The following is a 27563-nucleotide window of genomic DNA, read 5'->3' on the forward strand; positions in this document are numbered from 1 at the left end:
ACGTTTCTTCAGCACTTCAGTCTGCGTCCGTACTTCAAGTGGCTTTGTGTTTGTTTGTTTGTTTGGGTTTTTTGTTTGCTTGTTTTAGATCTCTATTTTCCATATTCCTGGTTTATTCTCATTTGTGTTTTTCATGGTGATTGTGGTGTTTGCTCTTAAGTACTCAGCCACACGTGCTCACAATCTTTGATGTAATTTCTGGCTTGTTCTTCCTGTTCATGGTCCCTACTGTATGCCTAGGCATATGTGCTGCTGTTTACCAGAGGCAGGCTGTTGTGACGACTGTTACTTCAGGAAGGATCTGACTGTCTCCTTTTATAGAGAAACCATTTATGCATTGTAGATTGGAGCGTGTGGGGTCTCTGTGACCTCCAAGGCCAACAGAGTAGTGATCTCTGTGAGATAGGAAGGCAGTTCAGTAGCTGGCGTTGGTCCAGACTTTGAGAGTCTAACACCAGATAGTTTATTCTAGGCATGTGTAAGCACAGCACAACTTGGTTAAATTTTTCCTGGTGGCAATTAACTCAATCCAATGAATAAAGTTTAAGGCATGGTTATATTGAAGCTCTTTGTGAATACATATGCCATCTTCCATAAAGATGAGTTCTACAGATAACTACATGAGCTAGTTTTCCATAAAGATAGGTTCTATATATTGGCCGAGGAAAAACAACTCATGATAAGGGCCTAGGATGATCCTGTGTGGTTCCTGATCATACACACAGGTAGTGCAAAGGTAACCAGGCTATTAATCTCCTCCACTCCAGACTTTGTGGAAAATGGGTTATATATCTCTCCTTTTTAAGAGACAACCCTGCATGTCTGTCATTCCTGGTTTCCCTAATGCTTATCTGTGAGCACAAGAACCCCTGTGTCCCCTACAAATTGGGCTCATCCTTTCCAAGCCTGTATGTAGACTTTCCCTAGGAATGATTTTTCCTTCCTACTAGCATGCATTTCTTTCTCCTTCTCTACTTGTTTCCTAAAGGTGGCCTTTGGCATGTGTGTAGAAGAGAAGGGCTCATTCCTTGCCTAAGCTCAGCATGTGGACTTTCAGAGGAGGCTTGTTTTCCCAGATAGAAGGCTGTCCTGTGTCCTAGGTAGCAGGCTCACAGAAGGGACACAGTCTTGTTTTAATTTCATGCTTTTCAAGATCTTTTTTTAAAAAAATATTTATTTATTTATTTATTATATATGAGTACATTGTAGCTGTCTTCAGACACACCAGAAGAGGGCACCAGATCTTATTACAGATGGTTGTGAGCCACCATGTGGTTGCTGGGAGTTGAACTCAGGATCTCTGGAAGAGGAGTCAGTGCTCTTAACCACTGAGCCATCTCTCCAGCCCCTCAAGAAGATCTTAAAAAGATCTTCTTTATTACTTGAAGGGGGATTTATTTTTTTTTTTAATGCACATGACTGTTTACTTCCTTTTGAGTTTCTTTTCTTTTTTTGTGATAGTGACCCTAGTCAGCTGTCCTTGTCAGCTCCCTCATATGTCCCTCCCAGGACAGAGGTCTTTATACAGTCTGGCATATATGGAGGATTGAGTCTTTCTTACTTGTTTGGGTCTGAGCTGACTTGTCATCAAAACCAAATGTGAAAGTCTCCTTCCCACCTTGATGGTTTTGCTGGTCTTCAGAGAAGATCTGCTTGTGGTGTGCACAGCCAGGTTTAGGAGTCCTTTGTTCATTTGGTACACATTCTCTCCCGTACTCATCCAGGTATATGTGGTGACAGCCACATTCCATACCCGGGTTGATGAGCTTGAAAAGGATTTCTCTAAAGCCTGTTACTGTTGTTGTGAAGAAAAGTAGAATAGGAGGCAGGTTTCTCAGGGAAGAAAAGTTAGAAGGTGATGCAGATACGTAGGATTTCCTAACTGCTGTGCCCTTTGACGTTTCCAGTGTGCTCGATCACTGGATAGATGGAAAGGTAAATATTCTTTTTATACACGTTCAACCTTTATCTTAGTTGCTTGTTAAGGGATTGATTAACTTGGGTTGTATATCTTCTTACAGGGACCAAAAGGGACTTCACAGTGGGCCCCCTATTCTATTACAGCAGTAGATATACATTAAGTTAAACCATTTTTTTTTTTTTTTGGTGAAAGTCAAAGTATAATATTAAAAGTATCCAGTCTTCTGGATATTTGTACACATTAAAAATAACTTGCTATTCCTGTTCCTTTTTTTTTTGTTGTTGTTAGACAGTGTAGGGGACTTGCCGCAACACATGTAACAAATTATAAAAGACTGAAAATGTAATGACTGGAGCATGGTGCAGACCATACTGGCAGATACTGGAGTGCAACACTCTTTCATCAGCATCCCGTGGGTGGTCGTGGCTTTAGCCCTACGGATGGCTCAGCCCAGTTCCTGGAGAGGTCTGTGAAAAAAGAGCATAAGCGGCCACTCTCCTCTGGCTTTTCAGGCTGTCATTTGGTTGCTTAGCCTTGACCACCTCCCCTTTCCATCTTTTTCCAGAGCCTTCTGTTTAGATGTTTGTTATTGAGATGACTTGCTTTTATCAGGTAGAAACTTCGGGAATGTTTTTGGTTTTGCTTTAAAATAAAATTTACTTAACACTTCTAATGTCTCCTTCAGAACCAAGCAGAGTTGACCTTGTAGTCATTGGCAGTTGTTAACTCCTCAGTCTCAGCAAATTGAGTTCAACAATTTTTACTTATTTCTTAAAAAAGAAACAAAAACACAAAACAAAACAAATAAACAAAACCCCCAAAACAGCAACAGCAGAAAAACATTAAATTGGTCTCTTGTTTTCTCCATACTTTTCTGAGGCATCTTGTCTCTAACTTGTTTTAAACTGTTGTCATTGCTGCCTACTTTGTTCCTGAGTAATCTATTTTATTCTTGCTGCTGGTTTTGGAGGCAGCCTGGCCTGGCTGCACCATGCTATCATTACACATAACTGAATGGCTTGCAAGCTTGTGTACCATAAAGTATAATCCCTAGTAAAATCAGTGCAAACTGTACTTTTTCTATAGGCTGATATAGATGGGTATATTGTCTATACTGATAATTTATAAAAACATTGTCAGACCAGCATAAAGTCAGTTCCCACATGAACCTAATCCCATTAGATGGATTTGGGAGGGTTGTATTGATCAAGAACAAACCTCAAATGCTTTGGTGATTTTTGCTCATGATAAACCTCCTCAAGTCTCTGTTCTGATGGCACTGGTTGAGCTCAGCTCCAAGCAACTTTTCTAACGATGTTTTAGATCTATTTTGGGTTCTTCCATTCTCTGTGAGTCCTGCTATTTGCGGGAAGTTGGGCTGTTAGGGCACCCTCTGGCCCAGGGTGTGAGTGCAGCTGGGACAAGTTAAAAATGTCAGATATAACCATCTTTTGGATTTGTCTTCCGATATGAAACGAAGGGTTGTTTTTCAACAGAATGAGCAAGCACGTGCTGTTTGTTAATTGTGTCTAATGCAAGGACTCAATACTGTGTCTTCAAGTTACCAGTCAGCATGTTCCGAGGAGGAAGTGTTTAGTACTCCCTTCCTGTGCATGCTCATGGATCTCAGATTTGCCTTGAGACACTGGGGTCAACCCTCCCATGAAACTATGTCTGGAAGACCTTTAGAGCCTTAGGTTAGGCTCACTGTGTGTGGTCCTGCAGTGTTCTGCCCGAGACGCTGGGAAAGTTAGCATTCACAGCCACTCTGAGAACATTTCCCCAGCTGCCAGGGTCTTGTTAGCTTGACTGTATCCTCCTAAAAATCCAGGGCTCTATACAGTTAGAGTCCCATTTATAGGAAAGACCCTGGCCATGGATAGGCATGGCTGGGGAAGAGGTAGGATTTTCTTGAAATTGAAGTGATGGATATTTTGTGGGAGTTTAGACTCTTCTTGAAATTACTTAATGTTCCTGGCCAGGGTCCGCAGAGAACATATTAGTTTGTGCTGTTTTGTAATCAACAGTGGTGTGGCCCTGTCTCTGGTGATGTTTCCAGCCCACACCTGCTCTAGGTGGGTGCACTCACTGAGCTTTGTACTGTGCCTAAGGGCTCCTTTCTATTTATCAGTAGATGATGCACATTGCAGACACAGAGGTCTTTGGGACCCTGAACTAAAAGAGTACAAAAATTGTCTTATTTATCCTCTACCTGCTACTGTAGCTCTCAAATCAACTTTTGTCAGCACCATGGGGGTTTTATACAAGTGATCTATAAAAGGTAGAGGGAGATATGTGCTGTCAGTTGCTATCTCTATCTTTAAAACATGTATCTTTTTACCAAGGAGCTCTGTCCAGCAGAGCTGTCAGTGTCCTGCAAGTTTAATGGAGGACTGTAGGCTTTTAGTCACTGCCCTTTGCTGTTTTCAGAAGCACTTGGTACTGTGACTCTGGCCCTTCTGCATTTTATGACACAGCTTTGACAAGCTCTGTAGCTTGCCATCTTTTTTATTAGTTCTGCCATGCTGCTGTAGGGAGTGATGTGGTTTTGTTAAGTTCCCCGGGCTCATTTATTGGCAACTTGGTCCTTAGTGTGGCTGAGTTGGGAGGAGGTAGACCTTTAAGAGGCGGTAAGAGGTGGGGGCTGTAGGGAGCTTCTGGCACCTCAAATGACCTAAATTATCAGCCTGTCAATCTGACTGCCTGTCCCTGTCACACATACTTCTGACATGCAGCCATCTGCTGTGAGGTAATATAGTTAAGGGAACCCCAACCAGAGCCTGAGCAATGCTCTTTATATTTTTAGCCTCCAGTTGTGAACTAAAAACTCTTTTCTAAGTTACTTAGCACCTATTATTATGCATTGGAAAATAAACTTCCACACATGCCAGCCAGTGGAACCATGCACTTTCCCTCACCCTTTCCTCTCTCTCTCTGGGCAGTCTAGGCTGTCCTTGAACTTGGAACCTTTTTACGTTAGTTACACAAACACTGTACCTAGCTCCAACTGCTATTTAAAATTTTTTTATTACAGTTTTTGTATGAAAACATCTGGCAAAATAATTATTGCTTTTGCCCTTTAAAAAATTTTTAACATGTATACTTTGAATTTATCCTGTTTTACAAATATTACTTTTAGAATATAATTGCTTATGACTAAAAGAAGCATCACTGCTCCATGAGATAAAGTTCTGTTATTAGGAAATATGATGTAAGATCTCGTACAAGTGCCTTTTTCTCTCTAGCTTAGCGTCTCACTAAACATTTAAAGCAAAATCATTGGTGCTGACTAATGTCAGAGCTGGGCCAGTATCCTGCCCCAAAGCTCGGAAAGCCTGCTTTTATGAGGTCCGGCCTCTCTGCTTGCTGTCCTGTTATCTTTCCAGCTGTTTGGGAAGAAAGCAGTGCCCCTGGAGTCAATCATGAAGTAGAGAGGAAATTTCCCCTTTCTCTGTGATTGACATCGTAGGCGGCTTGCATGGGGTCAGTTGAGGGTGCTGCTGCCTGAGCCTCCCGAGTGCTCTCTGAGGTTTTCAGTTTTCTTTCACGTGTCTTCTCCGCTGTGTGGGTATACTTGCAAATGTTTCTTAGAGTAATCAAGGTGTAGGTGCATACACTACTGTGGAATGGCATGCAGGATCACCAAGCTGAGGTTTTGAGTACGCTCAAGGGACTCAGTTTCTGGAAATCTTTTTTTTTTTTTTTTTTTTTTTTTTAGATTTATTTATTATATAATAAGTACACTGTAGCTGTTTTACGACACATCAGAAGAGGGCATCAGATCTCTTTACAGATGGTTGTGAGCCACCATATGGTTGCTGGGAATTGAACTCAGGACCTCTGGAACAGCAGTCGGGGCTCTTAACCACTGAGCCATCTCTCCAGCTCCTGGAAATCTTTTAAATGTGGAAACCTTTAGACTGCTGTTACCAGTCATGTAGAAGTGAATCAACTGCTGTCTAGGTATGTGGCCTTCAACATCTTGGCTAGTATTTTATTTGGTGTTTCTTATTCATAAAAGAACAGATTTAAATCAGTAGGCACTAAGTTAATGGGTTTCACTGTTTACTAGTTTTCAGGCCTTATGTGGTAGCAGATATTTTTTTTTCTCCCTTCCTCATGCAGTTTCTACAGAATCTCTTTTCCTTTGTTGAAAAAAAGGAATAACAATTTTGTTAGCAGATTGCTTTGAAGGAACTGCAGAAGGAAAGAGTGAACCACACTTAGGAAAGGGGATTTTTGTGTGAATTTGGTTTATCATGTGGGTTCTGAGAATCTAGACTTGGTCATTACACTTGGGTAGCAAGTGTTTTACCTATTGATTATTCTTCCTGGCCCTATATAGTATTTTAAGAAACTTTTTTCATAAAGTTTGAGGTGTAGAATTTTTTGCTTGAAATGTTACATTGTTGTTAAAAGCATTTCAGGTTTATAATTTTCTGATTAGGGTCTTCAGGTCTGTGTGTGTGTGTGTGTGTGTGTGTGTGTGTGTGTGTGTGTGTGTGTGTGTGTGTAAAAGAGAGACAGAGACACAGAGACAGAGACATGTTGAGGCCACAGATGGATATTGGATGTCTTCCTCTATCACTGTTCTTCATAGTTGATACAGTGTCTCATACAGAACCCGGAACTCAGCCAGCTAGGTTGGCTGTTAGTGAGTCCCAGGGATCTTGAATTTCAGATTCCCTAACTCCAGGGTTACAGGTACAGGTAACCCCACGTGGCATGTTTCCTGGGTGCTCAGGATCCAAACTCAGGTCCTCATGTTTGTGTGAAAAGCATTTTATTAGTTTAGCTATATCTGCAGCATTTCATCCTATCTTTTTCAAGGGAAAATGTATTTTGCCTTCATAATATTAAGAAAAAAGATGAGAAAAAATAATTTTAATAACATACATTTCCTGTGTCATATGGCCCTCCTGGGGCCCTCTCACCTGGGAGATGTGAAAATAAGAACAACACAGGTCTCAGAAACACAGAGAAGTGGGTACTGCTGTATAGATGATCCTAGCCGGGGTTACCTGCTAGGAAAAGGGGCTCCATGAAATCTCCTCACTGTTAGGATCTGAAGGGGTGCCACAAGGCATAGTCTTAAAGCCAAGGCAGGATGTAGCTCAGCTCTTGGGAAGAACACATAAAACGGTCAAGAGCTCTTTGCCTTGGTGCCACAAACAGAACCTGTAAAAAGAAGGTTCACCTGAGGGGGAAACATGAGTGTGGGATCCCAAGAAGAGCAAGGGGAGACAAAGGAGGAAGAAAGTTCAGACACATATCTGACGAAGAACTTAGTGCCAAGGGAACCTAAGACTCAGTGTTTAATAAGAACAATCTAGGAAATGGGTAAGCAGATACCTCACAAAAGCATAAAATACACGTGTGAGCAAGGTGACTGAGCAAAGCGCTTCACAAGATCTTCAGTGTCATTAGCATGAGGAGACAGAGCACCATGGCCGGCTACCATGCTCACCTGACAGAGTGATGGAGGCAGAAGGCAGGGAGAAACTGTATGCTGGCATAGTCGCAGTCAGCGTGTTTCTCATACACTGGTAGGAAAGCGTAAGTGTATGGCATCTGCTGGCACTCATAGCTCCTGGTTCACTGTGCATTTGCGTGGATTGCTGCCCTCTAGGAGAAGTAATATAGTGAGAATGTAAGAGGTGTGTCTCACATAGGGGTTGGGTAACAGGGAAACAAATTTTAAGAGTGAGATGACCAGAAAACTCCCACCAAAGGGAAGAAGCCCCTCTTCTCGCCGAAAGAAAATGACCAAAAAATGATGCACCCCTCATAAGTATAAAACATGAAGTTTCCATGTCCAGCTCAGGGTAGTGAGTCCCATTCCTGGCTGCACACCAAAATTGCTAGTGGAAGTTACAAAGGGAGGAAATGTCTACAATCTGTCTTCAATTATTTGGCCTGTGATAACAGTTCCACGCCTTAGGTGAGAAGCACCAACCTGTGGACTGCAGTCATGCAGCTCACAGCAGCAGAAAAAACAGCAGCAAATAATACTGTGCCTGGAACAGTGAGCTCATCTTCCTCTCCTTCACACCTATGTACCCTCCTTATGTTAACCATGACCCTGCCTCAGAGGCAGGCTGGAGTGTGTGTCTGTGTCCAGATGAGAGAAAATGGCAGTTGTGCTCAGGTGATGATTGTCACACTGTGATGGACAGGAGTTGCTGACAGGTTGGCAGTCAAGACAGTAAAAACAAAATGTCTAACATTCTGTCTTGAATGTCTGTCTGTGGGATTGTGGAAGCATTTGCTTGAATAGCAGAGATGAGAAAGCTTTAGGGAGGTTTGGAGTAGGGGTTGTAGTCATGTTAAATTTGAGCTACTCCTTACACAGTTAGCAGTGTCTTGTAAATAGTTACAGATGAACTGTGGAGGTGTGGGAAGGATTGCCTGGATGGTATGGCTTGGAGTTCAGATATAGTAAAAGGCTCAAGTGTAAAAGGCTTGGCATTCCCAACTGGTGGTACTTATGAGTGGAACCTTTAGTCTGTGTGGCCTTGTGGAAGGAAGTGTGCATCATTGGAGGCATGTTCTTAAAGGAGACGCTGAGACCATGGCTTCTCCCCACCCCAGCTTCTTCCCACCCCACCTTACTTCCTGGATACCTAAAGTGAGCAAGTGCCTCTGTCATATACTCCTACCACATAATGTCACCTAACGGAGTGGAAGAACCAAGTGAAAGTGAGCCCAAACACGTCCTCTTGTTCCTCATTCTACTCCTCTTCTTTCTCTTAGTCGCCCTTCTAGTTTTCTTCCTCCTGTCCTCCTCTTCCTCTTCCTGCCTTCCTCTAGTTTGTGCCTTATATGGGCCTGTATATTCATGTCAAGGCTGGATGCTAACTTGGAGAGTCTTCCTCTTGAGACAGGGTCTTTGTGTGACCCAGAGCTCAGTGATGGGGATAGACTCCTGGCCAGTGAGCCTCCCCAGCACTGGCTCCAGCACTGGCTCCACAGGCACAGGCCACTCACGCAGTTTCCTGCATTAGTGCCTGACCCCAGCCAGGCCCCAAGGCTCCTACAGCAAGCATGTCACTAGCTGAGCCTTCTAGTCAGCCTGCTTCCCTTTTAACATTTTTAGGTCAGATATTTTGTCACAGAAACAGAATAAAAACACTCCCCTTGTAGAAAATGGTGGCTTTGACCCCCAGGGTTTTTATCGTGGGCCGCTCAGATGTGAAGTAGAAAGATAAAGGAGGGCTGTGAACCTGGTAGCCCCTGTGCTCGGACTTGATAACAAACACTAGCAGTGTAAGAACGCCATCTGCAGAGGGAGATGAATCCTCTTAGATTGCTGAACTTGAGCTCTGTTATGGAAGAGCCAGGCAGAGCAAGTGAGACAGGACAAAGGGAATGCAAGCCGGTGCCTAGCTAGAGCAGGAGGGTCTTCGGTGCCGACCTAAAGACCTGTGTGTGCTGTGTGCCTGTCTGAGGTCTGTTGGTTGGCAGGCATGGGTCCAACTGTTTGCAGCTGGGATTCTGACTAGAGGACTGGGGCTGATGGAGGCAGACTGGGCAGTCAGGAAAACGGAAAGAGTTTAGCAACTTTCTGAGAAAGGTAGGAACGATGGAAAACAAAGAAATGGGCAGGAATCAGGAAGGAGATGTGTGTCATGAGTATGTGTCCCATTTAAGCTAGTGAGTGTTTGTATAACCGGACGGAAATAACCTAGTAATGGTGCAGGAGACAGTGGGGTCCCTGTTAGGAAGATCTGGGTAAGATGCAGTTCATGAAGACTATGGTCTTTGGAATAATAAAAAGCAAGAATGTAGGTGAGCTTGTAAATTGGTTTTGTGGTAAGATGAAAGTTGCCACTTTGTAAGTTGAAGTTTTCCACATGGAGTTTAGGGCAGAGGTGATGGTGTGACAAAGAAGAAAAAGGGAATGAATTACTGCCCCAGGGGACAATCAAGCAAATCAACCAAGGAAGCATTATAGGGTAACTGTGCAGTGCTAAGCCCCTGAGCATTTTGGTTGGAAATCAAAGCATGCATGGTATGGTCTGGTGTGTGTGTGTGTCTCTGTGTGTGTGTGTGTGTGTGTGTGTGTGTCTGTGTGTGTGTGTGTGTGTGTGTCTGTCTGTCTGTGTGTCTGTATGTCTGCGAGTGTGTGTCTGTGTCTGTGTGTCTATGAGTGTGTGTCTGTCTGTGTGTCTGTGTGTCTTTGAGTGTGTGTGTGTGTGTGTGTTCCAAAATGGGGCCTTAAGATGACCATGTCCTAAATGTCAGCCTGGGCTTAGCTCAGGCTAGATTCTGACCAGGTAAGCAGAAGGATTGCTCTCAGATAAACAGAAACCTAAACTTGGCATTCTTCAGAAATCCTGTGAGGCTTATTTCTGTTTGTCAAGAAAAGCCATTACTCCCCCTGCCCACCCTTTATAGTCAAGTACTTTGGGCAAAGGGCATCTAGTTCCTAATTAACCCAAACATCCTGCAATAGATCAAAACCCCTATGCTGACTCCTAGGCTGTTCTGGCCCACATCTCTCCTCCTGTTCACACCTATTCCCATGAAACTGTCAGGGTTCTTCCCACTGCCCTCTGTGACCTGCCCTCCCTGCTCCCCCCGCTCCTTGACAGTTTGATTTTCCAAATAAACTGTGTTTCTGCCCATGTAGTGGTCTAGTTTAGTGATGTCTCTGCACCTTCATTTACAGTGTGATGTCTAAGTAGTGCTAGCTATGTGGGCACTGGGAAGGAGAGGACCCAGAGTGGATTTAGAAGAGTTGGTGTTCACAAGACCAGTGCCACACGGCATTGGAAAAGGAGGTAGGCAGAATTCTTGGGGGTGCTTTCCAAGAGTTGTTTCTGTGCTTTGTCATGGATTCCTCTTGCATTTCCCCAGCAGAATGCAGACTTAGAGGTCTGTCTCTCTGTGCATATTATTCTGAGCAGGTGTTACTTCCATGGTTGCACGGGTTTGTGATGTTGCATCCAAGCTAGTTTTCTTGTGCCTTTTGCTTTTGGCTTTTGAAACCAATTCTTACTCTGTATGGAACTGAGTGAGCAAGCCAGAAGTTCTGTAAGCAAACGTAGAACCTGCAGAACTTGTTGTGTTTGGAGCTGTGTTCTGCCAGCACCTGCTCTGGGTGGGCTGTGTAAACAGTGGCGGTGGGGAGGCAGGACAGAGAGGCAGCCCCTGCCTTGCTTACTAGCCTAACAGATCCAAGGCTCCAGATTTCCGAGAGTTTACTTCATATGAAAGAGGGCCTAAAAATACCAGGCCAGTTAGGTTTTTACTGTAGATCATTTCATTTAAGCTGCAGTGGGACATATAAATTTTAAAAGGGGGGAAAATCGAAGTCAAGATTTTGAAGGAAAAGTCACAGAATCTGTCTGCAATAATTAGTGTTGGCCAGTGATGCCAAACTACAAAGAGCCTGGAAAGGTGAGGCCCACCCTTTGAGTTGGCCAAGGATTTGAGTAATGCACTACCAAACGAAAATTCCACGCCAAAGTCAGAACGCATTCTCCTGTGAACCACTTAATTCGCCATTAGTAACTTTTTGTCATACACTTTAAAAATTTACAGGAACACATGACATCACTCTGTTTTGTCTTTTTGGTTGATGTTTTTCAAGACAGGGTTTCTCTGTGTAGCCCTGGCCATCCTGGAACTCACTCTGTAGACCAGGCTACCTCAAACTCAACACGATCTGCCTTCCCTTGTTTTCTAAGTGCTAGGGTTAAAGGTATGTGCCAATACCACCTGGCTCGTTTTGTCTGGTTTTTTTTTTGTTTGTTTATTTGTTTGTTTGTATAGAGGCAAAGCCTCACATGCCCCAGACTGCACTTGAACTCCCTTTGTAGATAAGGATTACCTTGAGTTTCTGATCCTCTGCAGTTATGGTCACACATGATCTATCTCACCTAGCTTTATGTAGTGCTGGGAATCCCACCTAGGTCCTCATACATGGTAGGCAAGGGCTTTTCCCACTGAGACACATCTCTGTCTCATTTTTAATTTTGGAAGTCCAGTAAGATGAAAATAGCGCTAGGATGTATTAGGCTACAGAGGAGAGACGAGAAAGAGTCTCAGGGAAGATTATTTGTTGGGAAAGGGGAATGGGTAAAAAGTCCTAGAGAATGGATGATGGCTGGAACAAGGGAAACAAGGAGGGGAAATATGCAGAAACAGATCGAGATGGTTGCTATGTAAAACTTTAATGCTCTAATAACTAACCATGTTAGGGACAGTAGGGCTCATTGAATATTAGACTTAAAGGCATAGACTAGTGTCATGTGCCTGTGATCTCATCATTTGGAGGCTGAGGCTGGAGGATTACAGCAAGTTAGGGGCCCACTTAGGCAACATAGGGAGTTCCCTGACATCCTGGTACACAAAATGAGACCTGTCTTAAAAAAGAGAAGAAAAGAAAAAAGACAAAATAAAGCAAAATAAAACAAAAATAAAGCATGAAAAAATGTTTTGCCTTTCATTGCATAGGGGCTTTTCCCCAATGGAAGCCCCTGACCTCAGGAGTAGGGCTGCTGGGCCTCTGGGTCCTCTTGAAGCAGTCACACCTGGGTTGTGGTATTTTAATGTGAAGTCAGAAGAGGAAGCCATGGATGGAGCCAAGGGTTGTTTGTGGAGAAAACTGTACAAGGATCCTGTTGACTATGCATACCATGAATCTGTGGCAGTAGTGACAAACATGCTACCTCTAGTGTCTTGAGAAGGATGGACCTAGGGACAGACTGTAGAGACCTCATCTCTAGTTTAAAAAATGGGAAATGCTTAAGTTCAATACAGGCAATAGCTAACAGCAAGCAGAGCCTGAGGCAGAACTCATCCTGTGTGTCTCCTGCTAGATTCTAGATGTTTGGCCTGTCTCAGTGCCACTGGATCAGCGCTGTACTTCTCCATAGAAGCCAGTATGCATTTTGTGTAGGTCATGAGCCTGTGAACTACATACATGGTTCTTTCCACCTTCCTGATGCTGAAAGCTGTTATGTTTTCTATTTCAAAGAGAAAGAAACTGGTAGGGCATGGCAGCACACATGTTTAATCCCAGCAATCAAGAGGCAGAAGCGGACAGACCAGCATGGTCTACAATGTGAGTTCCAGGACAGCCAGGATTACACAGAGAAACCCTGTCTCTCAATGCCAACTTCATCTGCCATCTGAGAGACAGACAGACAGACAGACAGACCACGTGAGTTGATGGAACTGTTGGAGGAGCACAAGAGTGCCCGAGTCCTAGACTCTTCTGTCTGCAAGCATCCTACGTCTCAGCTCGTCAGTTAATTCCTCTGTACACAGTGGTCAAAGGCTTTTCTGACTCCTACCAGAGTTTTGGACCAGATGAAGGACTTGCTTTAGCTAGAACAAGGGAGCCCTAGGATGATTGAAACATTGCTGCCTTATGTAGGCTCTTCCTCCATGTAGAGCTTGGGATGCAGGCAAGCTCTATGGTGTTGACTTTCAGACTCATGGTGTTGGGGCATTGCAGGACTTGTTGGTTGTTCTTTTGGAAAGGCCAGTTCTGGCCCCCGTTCACGGTCTGGACAGGGACTATATTATCGTCATGGAAACAGCACTCAGATGATTCAGACTGAGATGTGTACACATCACACTATGAGAAAATCAGACTTAAGTGAACCCATTTTCACACTCAGCTCCTCTTGAGTCTGTTCATACATACAATGAGTATTCAACTGGGTAGAATATGAAACCTCCCTAGCAGGGGTTCTCTCACTGTCAGATGTCACTTGTCGTACTTCCCAACATGCCAGATGTTAGAATACTCAGGCTGGATATGTGTGTCTGTGGTAGAGCACTGACTGTGTGAGGTTCTAGGTTCTGTCCTCAGCACCACCAACAAAACAAACAAAAAGGAGGGGTGGGTGGAAGCATGGACGAGGAGGAAGGAAGGAGGGTTGTTTGTAGCTGCAGATTCCAGATACGTTTAAATTCGAGCTTCTCTGTAGAGGCAGTTTCCTCCCAAGGTGATTTGGCAGTGTCTGTGGATATTTTTCATAGTAGTAACCTAGAGGAGTTGAACTGTACTGGCAGTAAGAGGGGAGGGATACCTAGGACTCTCTGAACCATAAAGAATTATCAGCCAAGTAGCAATTGTGCTGAGTGTGGGGAAGTTAGATTTGTTTAAACCTACTCACCTCTGGTACTTGTGCAGTTCCCATAAGGGGATCAACAATCTGTAGTGTGTCAGCACAGACCTTCACTTAAAGACGTGTTGAGTAGCAAGTTCGTGTTGTTGAAAGTTAGGGCTTCTGTTTATAAGGAACACCCAGTTGTACCCTCTATTCCCTGATTATTTTCAAGACATTTCTATGTACCTTGGTGTAGGAGGTATGGTTCTCAGGGACTCCTGTGAGTCTTGCTTTCCAATCATGCAGTATGGTAAAGATGTGTCTCAGCTTACGGTTTCTGTGGGTCCCTTTTCCAAATTAAGGACGCTTCCATTTAGGATGGAGGTCACTGTGGATTCTAGCAAGTTAGAAATCATCTCATGGCTTAAATTGTGGATTGAAATAAAAGAAACTCTGTAATTTCATATTTGCGCTGTTGCTGTGCTCAGACATTGCTAAGTTCCTGTGGGCTCCAGGTGAGGATAGGGCACTCACCCTTGTGTTACTACAGAGGCGTCATTTAGGTAAACACACTCAGCCTGCAGTTAGTGCACCCTGCCTCTATCTCACTGAGGAGTAAGAACTTAAAACTTAGCTGTAGGGGGACATTTCTTCCCATGCAGACCAAGCTGTGGTGGAAGTACGCCTGTAAGTTCGGTCCATTTCCTTTTGCTTTGGATCGTAAGTTATCCTGGTGTCAAATGTGCTCGTTGTCTACTAAGATCCTTTTAACTCTTAGTCCAGAAGCAACATCACTGAAAACCTTTCAGTGCAACAGACTTGCATAACTCGTCAAGCCTTTGGCTACTGTCTTCTAGTTTCATCAATACCAGTGGATGGCCATGCTCATGATTTGGGAACAGGTCATTCCATACGATCTCAGACATTTGGGAAAGAGTAATGACTGCCCTTCCTTAATAGCTATAGTGTTGTCATGCTGTAGATGGATGGGGTCGAATAGTCTGGCATGGGCATGACTGTACCGTGTGTGTGTGTGTGTGTGTGTGTGTGTGTGTGTGTGTGTGTAAACCGAGTCAAGGTGCCTGTCTAGTCACTCGAGTTTTCCTACTCCTCAGCATGTGCTGTGCTGTGCTTCTTGCTTTGTTTTAGGAAAGGTGTGATGTTCTACTACCTTACGTGGGGCTGTCACTGCTGACTTCAGTTTATACCCAGACAGTACAACCTTACGTGGGGCTGTGACTGATGACTTCAGTTTATACCCAGACAGTACAACCTTACATGGGGCTGTGACTGATGACTTCAGTTTATACCCAGACAGTACAACCTTACGTGGGGCTGTGACTGATGACTTCAGTTTATACCCAGACAGTACAACCTTACGTGGGGCTGTGACTGATGACTTCAGTTTATACCCAGACAGTACAACCTTACATGGGGCTGTGACTGATGACTTCAGTTTATACCCAGAGAGTACAACCTTACGTGGGGCTGTGACTGATGACTTCAGTTTATACCCAGACAGTACTACCTTACGTGGGGCTGTCACTGCTGACTTCAGTTCATACTCAGACAGTACACATCTTGGTGACACTGAAGTCTTCTTGCCAAAACCTTTTATGTGTTCTCATTTATGCAAACATCTGACACACATTTAAAAATATTTTTAAGATTTATTTTAATGTATCTGAGTATTTTGCCTGAATCTGTGTCATTGTGACACTTGTGTGCCTAGTGCTGTCACGTCAGAGGGTGGCATTGGATCCCCTGGAACTGAATTGTAGAGCATTGTGAATTGCCATCGAGGTGCTAGAAACTGAACCTGGGCCTTCTGGAAGAGCAGCCAGTGCTCTTAACCTCTGAGTCATCTCTCCAACTTCTGACATCCATTTTTAAAAGTTGTGCAACACACCTCCCTCCTGGGCTCTGTGTGTGTGCTGCTGCATTTTACTTGAGAGAAGGCAGTGTTTCTATGTTTTCTCCTCTGGAATAAATGTAGGTGGAGCTTATACATTAGTTTTACGCTCGGATCATCTGTGTAAATTTGGGGAGATGGTGGGGAGACATGGTAATTTATGATTGTGTGGTTAAGAACAGAAACTCAATTTTCAGCTTCATATCCAGTGTTGAAAACTAGAAATCACTTGCAGGTGATTCAACTAATTTAGGAATATCGGTGATAGCCAAATAAAAGTTCTGGTATAACGTCATAATTTTTTTTAGAGAAATATGCAAAAATACAAAGGAGGAAGTGACGAGTTCAGCTTTGGGGCACAGGTATTTTATCTGCTTAGGATTTAGACAGTCCACTCTAGATTAATGAGCTGGATACTTCTAGAAGGACTCAAGAAAGGGGAGGTCAAACATTTTAATATACCTGAGAGGTACACTGAGGAAGGCAAAATAATTCAATTGTATGAACCTATAAAAATTAGTTTCAAATAGTGAAGATTAGCTTCTTAACTGATCTAACCTCAACTGAGCTTGCTTTGGAATTTTCCAGGACTCTTCCTACAGTGATAAAGCTTGTTGCTGCTTGCCCTGTCCCTTCTGGGCATCCTAAGACTCTGGAAGACCCCAGGCTACCGTGGGCTGTAAAATGACATGTCATCTGTGGGATAAGTCTATAGCAGTATGAGCCTCTGGCCAAGGTTACCAAATTGAGTCATTCTCTTTGATGTCAAAGTACATACCGGTGTCATGGTTTTTTGTTTTGTGGGTATATTATGACATGAAAAGAAAGTAAGTTGTGAAAAAACAGAATTTCTCTTGTTCTTTTGTGAAAAGGTAAAAAGGAAGCCTGTAAGAGTTATAAAAGAGTCTTCCTTTCTTTTGAATTTGATCCGAGTGTTCACTGTATGAGGATAGCTTGCAGTTGCTCCAGGGAAGGTAAAAGATGGTAAGACAGCCCCTTCTTCCCAAGTCTATGGGTACCAAGGGGACGGAATGTGTGTTTAATAAAACATCACTGCAGGCCCCTAGCTAGACATACAAATAGGACCCCATGAGTGTGGGAGAGCAGAACAGAAAGCTCACAGAAAGATGGGTTTTGAAAGATAAGGCTAAGTTTTGGCAGCTAGAGACAGGCAGGAGTTGTTGGCTTCATTGGAAGAAAGGAAAACTTGCTAGAGCCAGATGAAAGGTTAGAGAGAAAGTAGTTAAGGGTAGGCACGTGGGCCTGTGCTTAGGAACCTGTGAGGGCAGCAGCTGTGGTGCCTGGCTACTATTCCTTGTTTAGTGCCAGCTCTGTCTCTCGCTCCTGCGTGTTAGCTTGCTTATCGAGGCCCACATCATTCATCTGTGCCTTCTGCTTCGCTATCGGCCTCAGGGTGGCTCAGCTGTTATCATTCTGAAGTGCTCAGAAACTGGTTAGGGTCATCCTTCCTTCTGTTTCCATAGACACTGATGGACCATCTTACCTCCTTACAGCACTTAAGCTCCTGTCTCTGCTGCCCATCACATTTCAGTGTGTGTGTGTGTGTGTGTGTGTGTGTGTGTGTGTGTGTGTGTGTGTATGTGTGTATGTGCACGTGCGTGTATGCACACAAGTGTTTCTCATCCTACCAGCTTCTGTGGAGTACATAACCACTCTCAATGTGCTTATTGAATGAATGGATAAAAAGTCCTAGTTTTAAAACAGAGTTTTTGTTTATTTAAAAACATGAATAAAGAAACATAATCAATGAAGGGTACAGTGATGGATATTCTAAAAGATTTTAATGATCAGACAAAGTAACTGTTTAGAAAAGCAAAAAAAAAAAAAAAAATTATATGCTTTGTCTTTGGCCCAGGAATATCTACCACGGTTCTGCTCTACTGGGTCCTCGTTTGAGCAAGCCCCACCCACAGCTCCTCTCTACTTTGCTGTGCTTTGTGATCCTCCTCAATTCCCATATGCTGCCCTGACAGCAGCAGTAGGGTAGGGAGGAGCCGGAACACTGAAAACAGAGGGGAGGTTTGCCCAATGGAGTTCAAATACCTGTGAGAGTTCACCTTCCTAGATGAAGCCTTTCTAGTGCTCTTCATGAATCAACATGGGGCTTAAAGATCCTTTTGTGGAGAGCCAGCTCAGAGGTTAAGCCCACTTACAGAGGACCCTGGTGTAATTCCCAGCATCCATACGGTAGCTCACAACCCTCTCTCTATATAACTCAAGTTCCAAAGGGTTTCATGCTCTCGTCTGGCCTTCAGGGACACTGCATGCACATTGCACACGTAGATCCATGTAGGCAATGTACTCACACATAAAAACAAAACATCTTCTCAAAGTCATTGTACGTGGGTTAGCGAGGTGCATCAGCAGGGGAAGGCTCTTGCTGCCAACCTTGATAACCTGAGTTTGATCCTGGGGACTCACATGACTGCTGGAGAGAAAGGACTCTGGGAAACTGTCCTCTCACCTCTGCATGCATGCTGTGGCAGGTGCATGTGCAAGGGGTCAAACACATTTGAAGTGCTGTAGTCATGTTAGTTTCTGTACTTTGACCTCTGGAGGGCTTTAGAAAGAGCCATGTCAGTGTGTGCACTGTTTTCCTGCCATACATGCTTATTTGTCCACACTCTGTTTGCAGACACTGGATTGTGCTCTTTGTTAGTCCCTCATGCTATCAGACCCACTCGGGTGGAGTCAGAGGGCTTCTAAGACAGATCAGAGTGATCAGATGGCCTCTTAAAAAGAGCCTGCTCCTCTCAGTGCAGGCAGCCAGTGCCTTGCCTTTCGTGGGTCTGTGTTTAAAGCCATTGCCGCTAGGTGGCAGTGTGCTGAGAATCTACAGGTTTTCTAGTCTATAATCTGCCACTGGATACATCCTCAACCCAGCTTAATTAATTTTGCAGTGTAAGTTTTACTTTTTGTTCTGTATATTTAAGTGTCTTGCTTGATTGTTAGCTCTAGGCATTGCATGCATGCCCAGTAATTCAGAGACGGCATTAAGTCTCCTGGGACTGGAGTTACAGATGGTTGTCATATACCATGTGGGTTTTGGGAATTGAACCTGGGCATTCTTGAAGAGCAGCCAGTGCTCATAACCGCTCAGCCCTCTCCCCAGCCCCTGAAGTCTACTTTTAAATGGGAGATTTCAGGACTAAAGCTTGCTTATTTTAAGAGCCTGTCAGCCCAGGGCAGGTCTCCATGTGCTGCTTCTGCTTGTTTAATCTGGGTCTGGACCTTTGTGCTACTCCATAGCAGTTCATGTCAGGACACAGCATGTCATAGACAAAACAGGCAGATGTTAGACCATGTAACTTTGTTATAAAATATTTTTATGATTAAAATAGATAACAGAGAGATGGCCCAGTGGGTAAATGCATTTGCCATGTAGGTCTGACAACTAGAATTCAATCCTATAGGTAAGCTAGCTCATATGGAGAACAATCCCAACCTCAGAACTCAAGGAACTGTCTCTCCCTTCAGGCCTGTACCATATATTATCTGCGACAACACACTCACACTTTCCCTCCTCCTCCTCCTCCTCCTCCTCCTCCTCCTCCTCCTCCTCCTCCTCCTCCTCCTCCTCCTCCTCCTCCTCCTCCTCTTCCTCCTCCTCCTCCTCCTCTTCCTCCCTCTCTCTCCCCCTCTCTCCTCCCTCCCTCTCTCCCCTCCCTCTCTCCCCCCTCCCTCTCCCCCCCCCTCCCATAGTAAAGCTCTTATTTGGACCAGAAGGCTTGCTGTTCTCTTTTTCAGAGAGGTGGGATCAGGGCTTTTGGCCCTGAGGAGACATTTGGATTTCATAGTAGAGTAACTGGGAACGTTAAGGTCTACACTGAGAATGGTCTGATTTGCATGTAGTGTTTTTGTGGTGATTTGCCAGGTGGGTGGGATCCAGACTTGGACAGCACCTAACCTGCATCTCAGTATTTTTACCTATGAGGAAGGTTCAATAAGAGTATTTACATGTTCGAGGATTGGAGTGTGTGTCTGTGAAGCAGGTGCAGCAGCTCCTGCATACAAAGTGCTTCCTATATTGGTATTGGAGGACAGGGTCTCCAGTGCTATCCTCCCTCCTGGCTTTTTCATACTAAACTCAGAAATGCTGATGTCCAAACCAAGCCTGTTTGCCTGGCCTCCTCAGCCTGGTTCAGACCTGGAACATCCTCCATATGGCTTTGATATATGGCTAGGTCTTCTCTGTCTATAGTACCTCAATGGTGCCCCATGTGGGGTCCAGCCTCAGTGTTCCTTGTTTTCTTGCTGAGGCCCTCATGTGCCTGTGTGGGATGAACAATGTAGTCAGCTTAGTATTTACTTTCTGTTCTTAGCACACGTTTGAGCGGAAGGAAAAACAGCAGTAACGTACAAGTGGCTCCAAGCAATCAGTGATATCAGTGTTCCACTTAGTAAGGAGCCTCTGCAGTACAGGCTCCAAAGCCCACTCTCCCCATCTGAGTTTCTGGCTTTTCTCCTTCAGCGAGTTCATTCCTGTCAATAATGCTGGCTACGCCTGGGCTCTGTTGTGGTTTAAGAGGTTGAAGTAGCTTCCTGCCACTGAGTTACTAAAGCAGCTCTATAAACTTGTCTAAGTTGAGGTCGTGGGCTGGGTCTCCTAGCTCAGGTTTCCAACTATGGTATTCTAACATAGCTTGGAGCTCTGTGCTCAGGGCCCTGGAGCAGGTGTTACCCACCTTCTTTACTCTAAGAGCTTTCCAAAGTCAATCAGAATTTCCCATTTGGGAAAGAAGGAAAGAAGGTGGAAGGGATATATCATAGACTGCTTCTGTGTTTCTAATATGTCTCCAGATCTCACAGTTGATAAAGTCTGTCATGTGCCCTTGCTTACTTTTGAATATGTGAACTATTTGATGACAAAGTGGAAACAGGTACCCTGATAGATACCACAAAGACACAGGCACCCAGCATGTGCTGTGTGGAGTCTGTGCCCACCATGGAACTTAACCTAGGCCTGGGTGCCTTGTCTCCTGTCCTGCTGTCAACTGTCATGGCTGCTTTTCCCCTCTCATCTCTGCTGTCAGACGTTGTTTGCAGCACAACAATAAAATGAGCCTTTTTCAGTGTAATCCTTAGTATCAGATTTAGATTTGTTTTCTTCATTGTACGCCAGGTACATCAAAAGGATTTGATAGAGATTTAATAGGAAGGTCTGGGTCTCTGTTCGTTTGTTAAGGTATCTTGTTCAGGTAGCAAAGTCCTGGGAGTTTCAGTGTGGGGTGAAAGTGGCTCGCTCTCTGAGTCCCTGTCTCTGGGAATTCCAAGAGCTTCAAGATCTTTCCTGCCAAAGCTTTCACTCACTGGGTTGACACTAGGCAGCAGGGTTAAGGCTTACTTATGAGCACTGCTGTTAGTGTGTGTTGGCATCTAGGGCTTCCTTAGGAATACCCCACTTTTCATGCTTGTCAAATTTGTCGTCTGAGAGCTTATGTGGTGATTTTCTGCATGTGATCCTCAGCCATTCCTTGACAGTCTCTCTCATTTGTGCTTACATTGTCTTCTGAAAAGGGCAAAGTTCTATTTTTATTTAGAAAGTAGTCCTGCCTCCTTTTTTAACCTTGTCCATTTTGTCTTGATTTTTAATTAGCAGATATTTTTCCTCAGACACGTGAAAAACACTTATGTTTCCTTATTATCTAATTTTTACATTGACCTCTTTAAACTAACTTATGTATTCAGTGAACAGTATGAGGTAATAATTTTAGTTAGTTTTTTTTTTTTTTTTTTTTTTTAAGCAATTTCTAGGCATCATTTCTATGTAACCCTCCCTTTCCCTTCTGATAAGGTGATGGTCTTTTTCAGGTTTAAATTCTTGCAACTAGTCTGTGATAAAGACCTTTTGCTGAGGCTGTCACTTTGTGGCAGGGTGATGCCCTGGCATGTGTAGCTCCAGCAGTGCAAGCCTGGTTTGCACAGCCATGAGATGGTGATGACCAGGCTCTTCTTGTGGTCAGTGTGGTTTGCTTCTCTCATTAGATTTGTTCCACAATAACAGTGGCCTAGATTTCCTTTTAATGCACTTGTTTTAGTGCTGGCACTTCTGTTTGGATGAGTGTTTGAATACATGACTGGTTTAATAGAAATCCTGGCACTTACGGGGACACAGGCTCCACGCCTTGTCTCCTTGGGAGAAGTTGACTTTTTTCTTTGTTTTCTAGGGTCTGTTGTCTCATATACTTTCTGCATTCAGATTCGACATGAAAGAAGTTTGTCTTTTTACCAAAAGCCTTGGATATGAATCTATTGATTACTATCCTAGTTTGCTTAAAAATGTGAGTATCTAACTTTATTAGTATTGGAATTCTCACCAATTATTCGAAGGGTGGATGTTCCCCTCCTTCAGGGAGTCGTTGAACTTTTGTCTGTTTTTCAGCTGGGGTAGTCTTGTGATCACAAGGAAGATGTGTTGAGGTTTGGTCTGTTGCTGTTTACTGTAATGCTAACTTCTATACCTGAGGGTCTAGGCCAATGAGTGAATTCTCAAAGATAACAGCTTTTTGTTGTGCAAACCTTGTTATTGGTTAAATAAAACTGGCTACAGCCAGCTACTGGAAGGAATAGTCCGTGGATTTTGAGTTAGCTGGTTGTGGGTGGAGAAGAGAGGAAGGGAAGAAGAAGGAGAAGGGGAAGAAGCCATGAGAGGATCTACCATGAGCACATGACCAGGAGAAACAGCAAGTATTTCAAGAACACCTCTGGGGTGGCAGCCAGGCCAGCGGTTAGAAAAGTAGATTAGGGACGACCCCTGGTAATTGTTAAAGCCAAGTAAAATAACCATAGTCTAAATCTTATTTGTAAGTTGGTGAGGGGATAAGTTTAAATTGGTTGTACTGCAAGATGTGAGATACCCTTGGACTCTCACAACATCTCTCTCACTCAGATTCTGAGAAGAGCATCTCTTAACCAACATAAACACAGCCTGGACTTCAGAGCAGATCTCATATCTAAAATAGCCTCATTGAATTTTATGCTGAAGCAAAGCAGACAGTTAACTGAAGGGACTCAAGATGGAGCTCCACAGAGCTGTCCCCTGGCTCCATCGGGGCACGTGGGCACACACATTACACTCTTTTAAAAGTGAGATCTTTGATGGTTATCAGCCATTTTGATGTTTTGGAAGTCATACCCATGAAAAACATTTAAAAAACAAACAAGGAACTAAGAAAAGGAAGAAAATAAGTAAGCTTCAGTATGTTTTAATTTTCTGTGGCTTTGGTGTTAATTCTAGGACACGGATGACCTGTCTACCTGTTGGTTCAGCGGAATCCTAGACTCAGTGTAGAAACCCACATGGCAGCCAGTGTGATGTGACATTGCCTTCCTTTTAGAGAGTTGGGGAGGAAATGATGAGGGACGTGTCACTCACAGCAGGAGAGGAGGTCATCAATCCTGTGGCAGTATGAGCTGACCTGCAGCTGATTTTGTTTTACAGATGGTTTTGTCGTTAGTGTCTGAGCTCAGAGGGAGTCATCTTAATGGACTGAACACTCAAAGTCGGTAGGTGTTAAACCAAACATCCCTCTGCTCAGGTTTCAAACGGTGGTGTTTGGTTATGAGAGAAAGGCTGACTCTCTCATTGCAAATGCATGTTCACAGTGCAGTTAGAGGCTGTGTGAAGACAGTTTGTAGTGGGAAGTTCTTTTGCATATTATTGTTTAAAGTCATTCTTCTCTCAGCAGTCACAGGGAAATTACATATGAAATGTCTTTTGTGTACACACTAGGAAAAAGACCTTGCATATACAGTAAGGAGCACAAAGGAAAAAGAGCCTGAGGCTTACCCTGGGCTCACTGCAAGAGGAGAATGTGTGGACTCATATGGTTTACCCCGCCCCTTCTCTATATGTGTACACCTTATAAACAACTGAGGTATTTTCAAGGCAACAGATAGTTTGATGTGCATACATGACCAACTTTTAAGAAACTCAATATTCTAGAATCTAGACTAAACAATTGAGATAGATTCGGAGAAATTAAAAAGAAATTAATCACATCACAGATGTTTCTTTACTCTTTGAGCAAAGTTGGAACTGTTTTCATTGGTGAGCACTGCATTTTTAACAAATCATTAACCGAAAGAATCTGGGCACTGAGGAGACTGTGTTCGAAAAATTTTTCTTGAAGCTTTTCCCAGATAAAGCCCTATCAAAACCGGTGTGTGTCTTGAGACTTTATGAGTGCAGGGCTAGTACATGTTATGACTCTTGGAGAAAAACACTGTCAAAGATTCTGGCAACACTGGGTTTGCCCCCAACCTCCAAGACAGGACACGGAAAGCAAAGGTATAGGCAACAAAGAAAACAGATTAAAGGCCCAGAGAGGTGGCTCAGGGTAGACACTTGCTGTGGAAGCCTGGTGACCTGAGTTCAGCTTCGGAATCCCTGAGGGGGGACGAGGGGAGCAGTCCACAGAACTGTCTGATCTCACACATGTGCTGCAGCAGTGCACGCTCTGCAGCCAAGCTTACAGACAGCAACAGTAGTAACCATAGGTTTTTAATGAGCAAACCGAACTTTGTTAAATTCATTAAACTTAATTAGAATTTGGGTGCTTGGTAGCTCAGTGGTAGAACATTTGATAACATACTTAAGGCCCTTAGATTGAACCATTGAAACTATAGAATACAAGCTTTGTGAATCAAAGGGCACTGCCAAGAAAGCAAAATAAACAATGCGGACGAAACCTGTAGAATGAAGTAGACTTTTAGAAGTAATATTTCTGAGGTGGGCATATAGCACATGCCTATAATCTTTGTAATTGGCAGTCTAGGGCATAGGGTTTGTTGAGATAGAGTCTCATGTAGACCAAGTTGTTGAGATAGAGTCTCAAAATCACAGAGATCTGCCTGCCTCTGCCTTCCAAGTATTGAGACTTAAGGCATGCGCCATCATGCCCAGCCCCTAGGTTGGACTTCTTAACAAGCTTGAAGCCAGTCTGAGCTGCACAGTAAGACTTTGTCAAAATAAACCAACCAAACAAACAAATACACACATTTCTTCCATAAGGAATTTGTGTCTGAGATTTCTAGATACTCTTAAACAGTAGCAACAAACACCCAGAACTGGACAGGCCTTGGAGACATATTGTAGTGGCAAAGGGCTAGCTTCTAACATCCTGTATGTGCCAGGCTCTGGGTTCAAACAAAGGGAAACAAAAACAAGCAGAAGAGTTAGCTTGAATAGGTATTCTACCAGAGAAATATATACCTGGTAAAATAGGGCATAGCACACAATTTTAATCCCGGAATTTGGGAAATGAGGACAAGAGGCTCATCCTCAGATACAGAACAAATTGGGAACCCTATCTCTAAAATCAAATCAAAACAAACAGAACATGTGGCTTCTAAACAAACAAAAATGCATTCAACACCACACCCAATAGGGAGCATGTAAACCAGATACAATGGTTAATACTTAACCATAATGATTATAAAAAGAAAGGAAAGGAAAACCCCAGTGTTGTTGAGGAGAAATTGGAGTACTGTGTATTGCTGGTGATAGTATAAAATGGAGCAGCCACAGTGGGAAACAGATTGATGTTTTCCAGAAGAATTAAACAGAATTTCTGTGTGACACAGAAAATCCACTGCAAGGTACATTTCTCCTCTCTCTTCTATTACTAATCTCTACTCTGCCTTTGATCCCAATGAATCTATCTATTCTAGGATTCCATATATATGGAATAAAAATTATTTGTTTCAGTGTTGTACTGGCTTTACTAAACATGTGATAAAAACACTGATCAAAAAGAGGGAAAAAGGGTTCCTTGGACTTCTGGGCCACAATTTATTGCTGAGGACAGAGTCAAGGTAGAAAGTTTAGTGCAAAGTTGGAGCAGAAACTATGAAGGAACACAGCTCCTGCATAGCTTTCTTACCCAGCCACCTGCATAGGGATGGTGCCACCCAGAATAGGCTGGGCCCCCTTAGCATCCAATGTCTTAGCATCCCCACAGGCCGGTCTGATGTGGGTAATCTTTAATTGAGACTTCCTTCTCAGGTGACTTTAAATTGTGTCAGGTTGTTGGTTAAAGGTAAGTAGGAAATTATTTTTAAAAATTTAAAACAGGCAACTGTATACCAATTTTGTTAGTTGAACACAACTAAAAAACAAGATGTGTTTATATTTCATTGGACATATGTCCACTATAAAAAGAAATAGAAGTCTTATGTATGCACAAGCCTGGGAAGACTGTGTAAACATGCTTAGTAAAACCAGTCCAACACAGAAGCAAATAGGTTTTTATTCTATGTATATGAAGTCCTAGAGTAGGCAGATTCATTGGCATGGAAGACAGAACAGAGATCAGTGGCTGGAGGGAGGAGAGAAAGGGAAATTATGTTTAATGTATGCAGTTTGTTGGGAGCAGTGAAAACTTTTGCATAAGTAATATTGGTGGGAAGACAGCATGTGAACATACTTAGTGTTAGTCACTACCTATATGTGGCTAAATGATAGCTTATTTATCCAATGAGAAGACTAAAGGAAAAAATGCGCCACTGCATACTCCAAGTGAATAAAGTTTACGACACTCACTTTAATGTATGTTAAAGGTTTGGATTCTATACACTGAGCACGAGTGTGTGGCCCAATGCAACCACATTGGTAAACAGTGTAGTAGCTTATTACTGCATGTGGTGTAACCTGCAAGGCGGCTCAGGGGGGAAGTGCATTTGCACTAAGCTTGGCGACCTGAGGCTGTCTCTAGGACCAGGATGGAAACGCCAGGGTTATATGCAGGTCATTGCAGAACAGGCAAGCGAATGGACAGTAAACATGGAAGGAATGGCAAGCATATGCATGACTTCAGAAGATGGTACAATAGAGAGCCCCAGATGCTTTTCCTCCACTGGGTAGCTGGGACACTATTTATTAATAGGCAAACCAGCTTATCTCAGAAGCAGAGATTCTGCAGTACTAGACATAGACACCAGAGGGAGCAAAGATCACTGGCTCATGTAACTAAAACAGAAGACATTCATTCCTGAGGCTTCACTGCATAAAGTGAGCAAGACTGGAACTCCGATGTCACCTCTGGCAGTGAAACAGTAAGAGCACACTGTATGCTCTCTGCAACAGTCTCACCTTATATTGTTTTGTTTTTTTTTTTGTTTTTTTTTTTTCGAGGCGGGGGGACCGAACCCAGGGCCTTGCGCTTGCTAGGCAAGCGCTCTACCGCTGAGCTAAATCCCCAACCCCTCTTATATTGTATTTTACATTTATTTTTACAATTACTTTTAGCTCTTTTAATGAGGTTTATCTTTCTTTAAAAATTTGAGTATATTTATTTGAATATATTTTCCTGCGCATATACTTTATGACCATTTAGATAGTGACCAGAGATTATTTATTTCTCATTATTTTCAAACTTTATTTTGACAAGGTTCACGTATGAGGCTGGCCTCAAACTCACTGTGTAGCCAGGATGACCTTGGATTTGTTTCTGCTCGGCAGTGCTAGGATGACAGGTGCACCACCACACCCAGTGTATGTGGTGCTGGAGGTCAAAGTCAGGGCTTTGTGCATCTAGGTAAACATGCCACCAGCTGAGCTGGGATCTCTAGATACAGGGACTGAAACGAGAGGACACACACGCACACGCACACACACGCGCACACACACATACACACGCGC

At 43.5% G+C, this 27563-nt stretch overlaps 1 protein-coding gene across 1 annotated transcript in view; it reads left to right on the plus strand.

Moving 5' to 3' along the window:
- Nucleotides 1-27563, plus strand: part of Fancc (FA complementation group C) — an 81746-nt gene that overhangs the window by 10296 nt on the left and 43887 nt on the right. Inside the window, 2 exon segments of the mRNA XM_032884500.1 lie at nt 22090-22203; nt 23364-23428. Of these exon segments, the coding sequence (XP_032740391.1) occupies nt 22090-22203; nt 23364-23428 (179 nt within the window).

The sequence above is a fragment of the Rattus rattus genome, chromosome 14 (assembly GCF_011064425.1).
Source record: "Rattus rattus isolate New Zealand chromosome 14, Rrattus_CSIRO_v1, whole genome shotgun sequence".
NCBI lineage: Eukaryota > Metazoa > Chordata > Mammalia > Rodentia > Muridae > Rattus > Rattus rattus.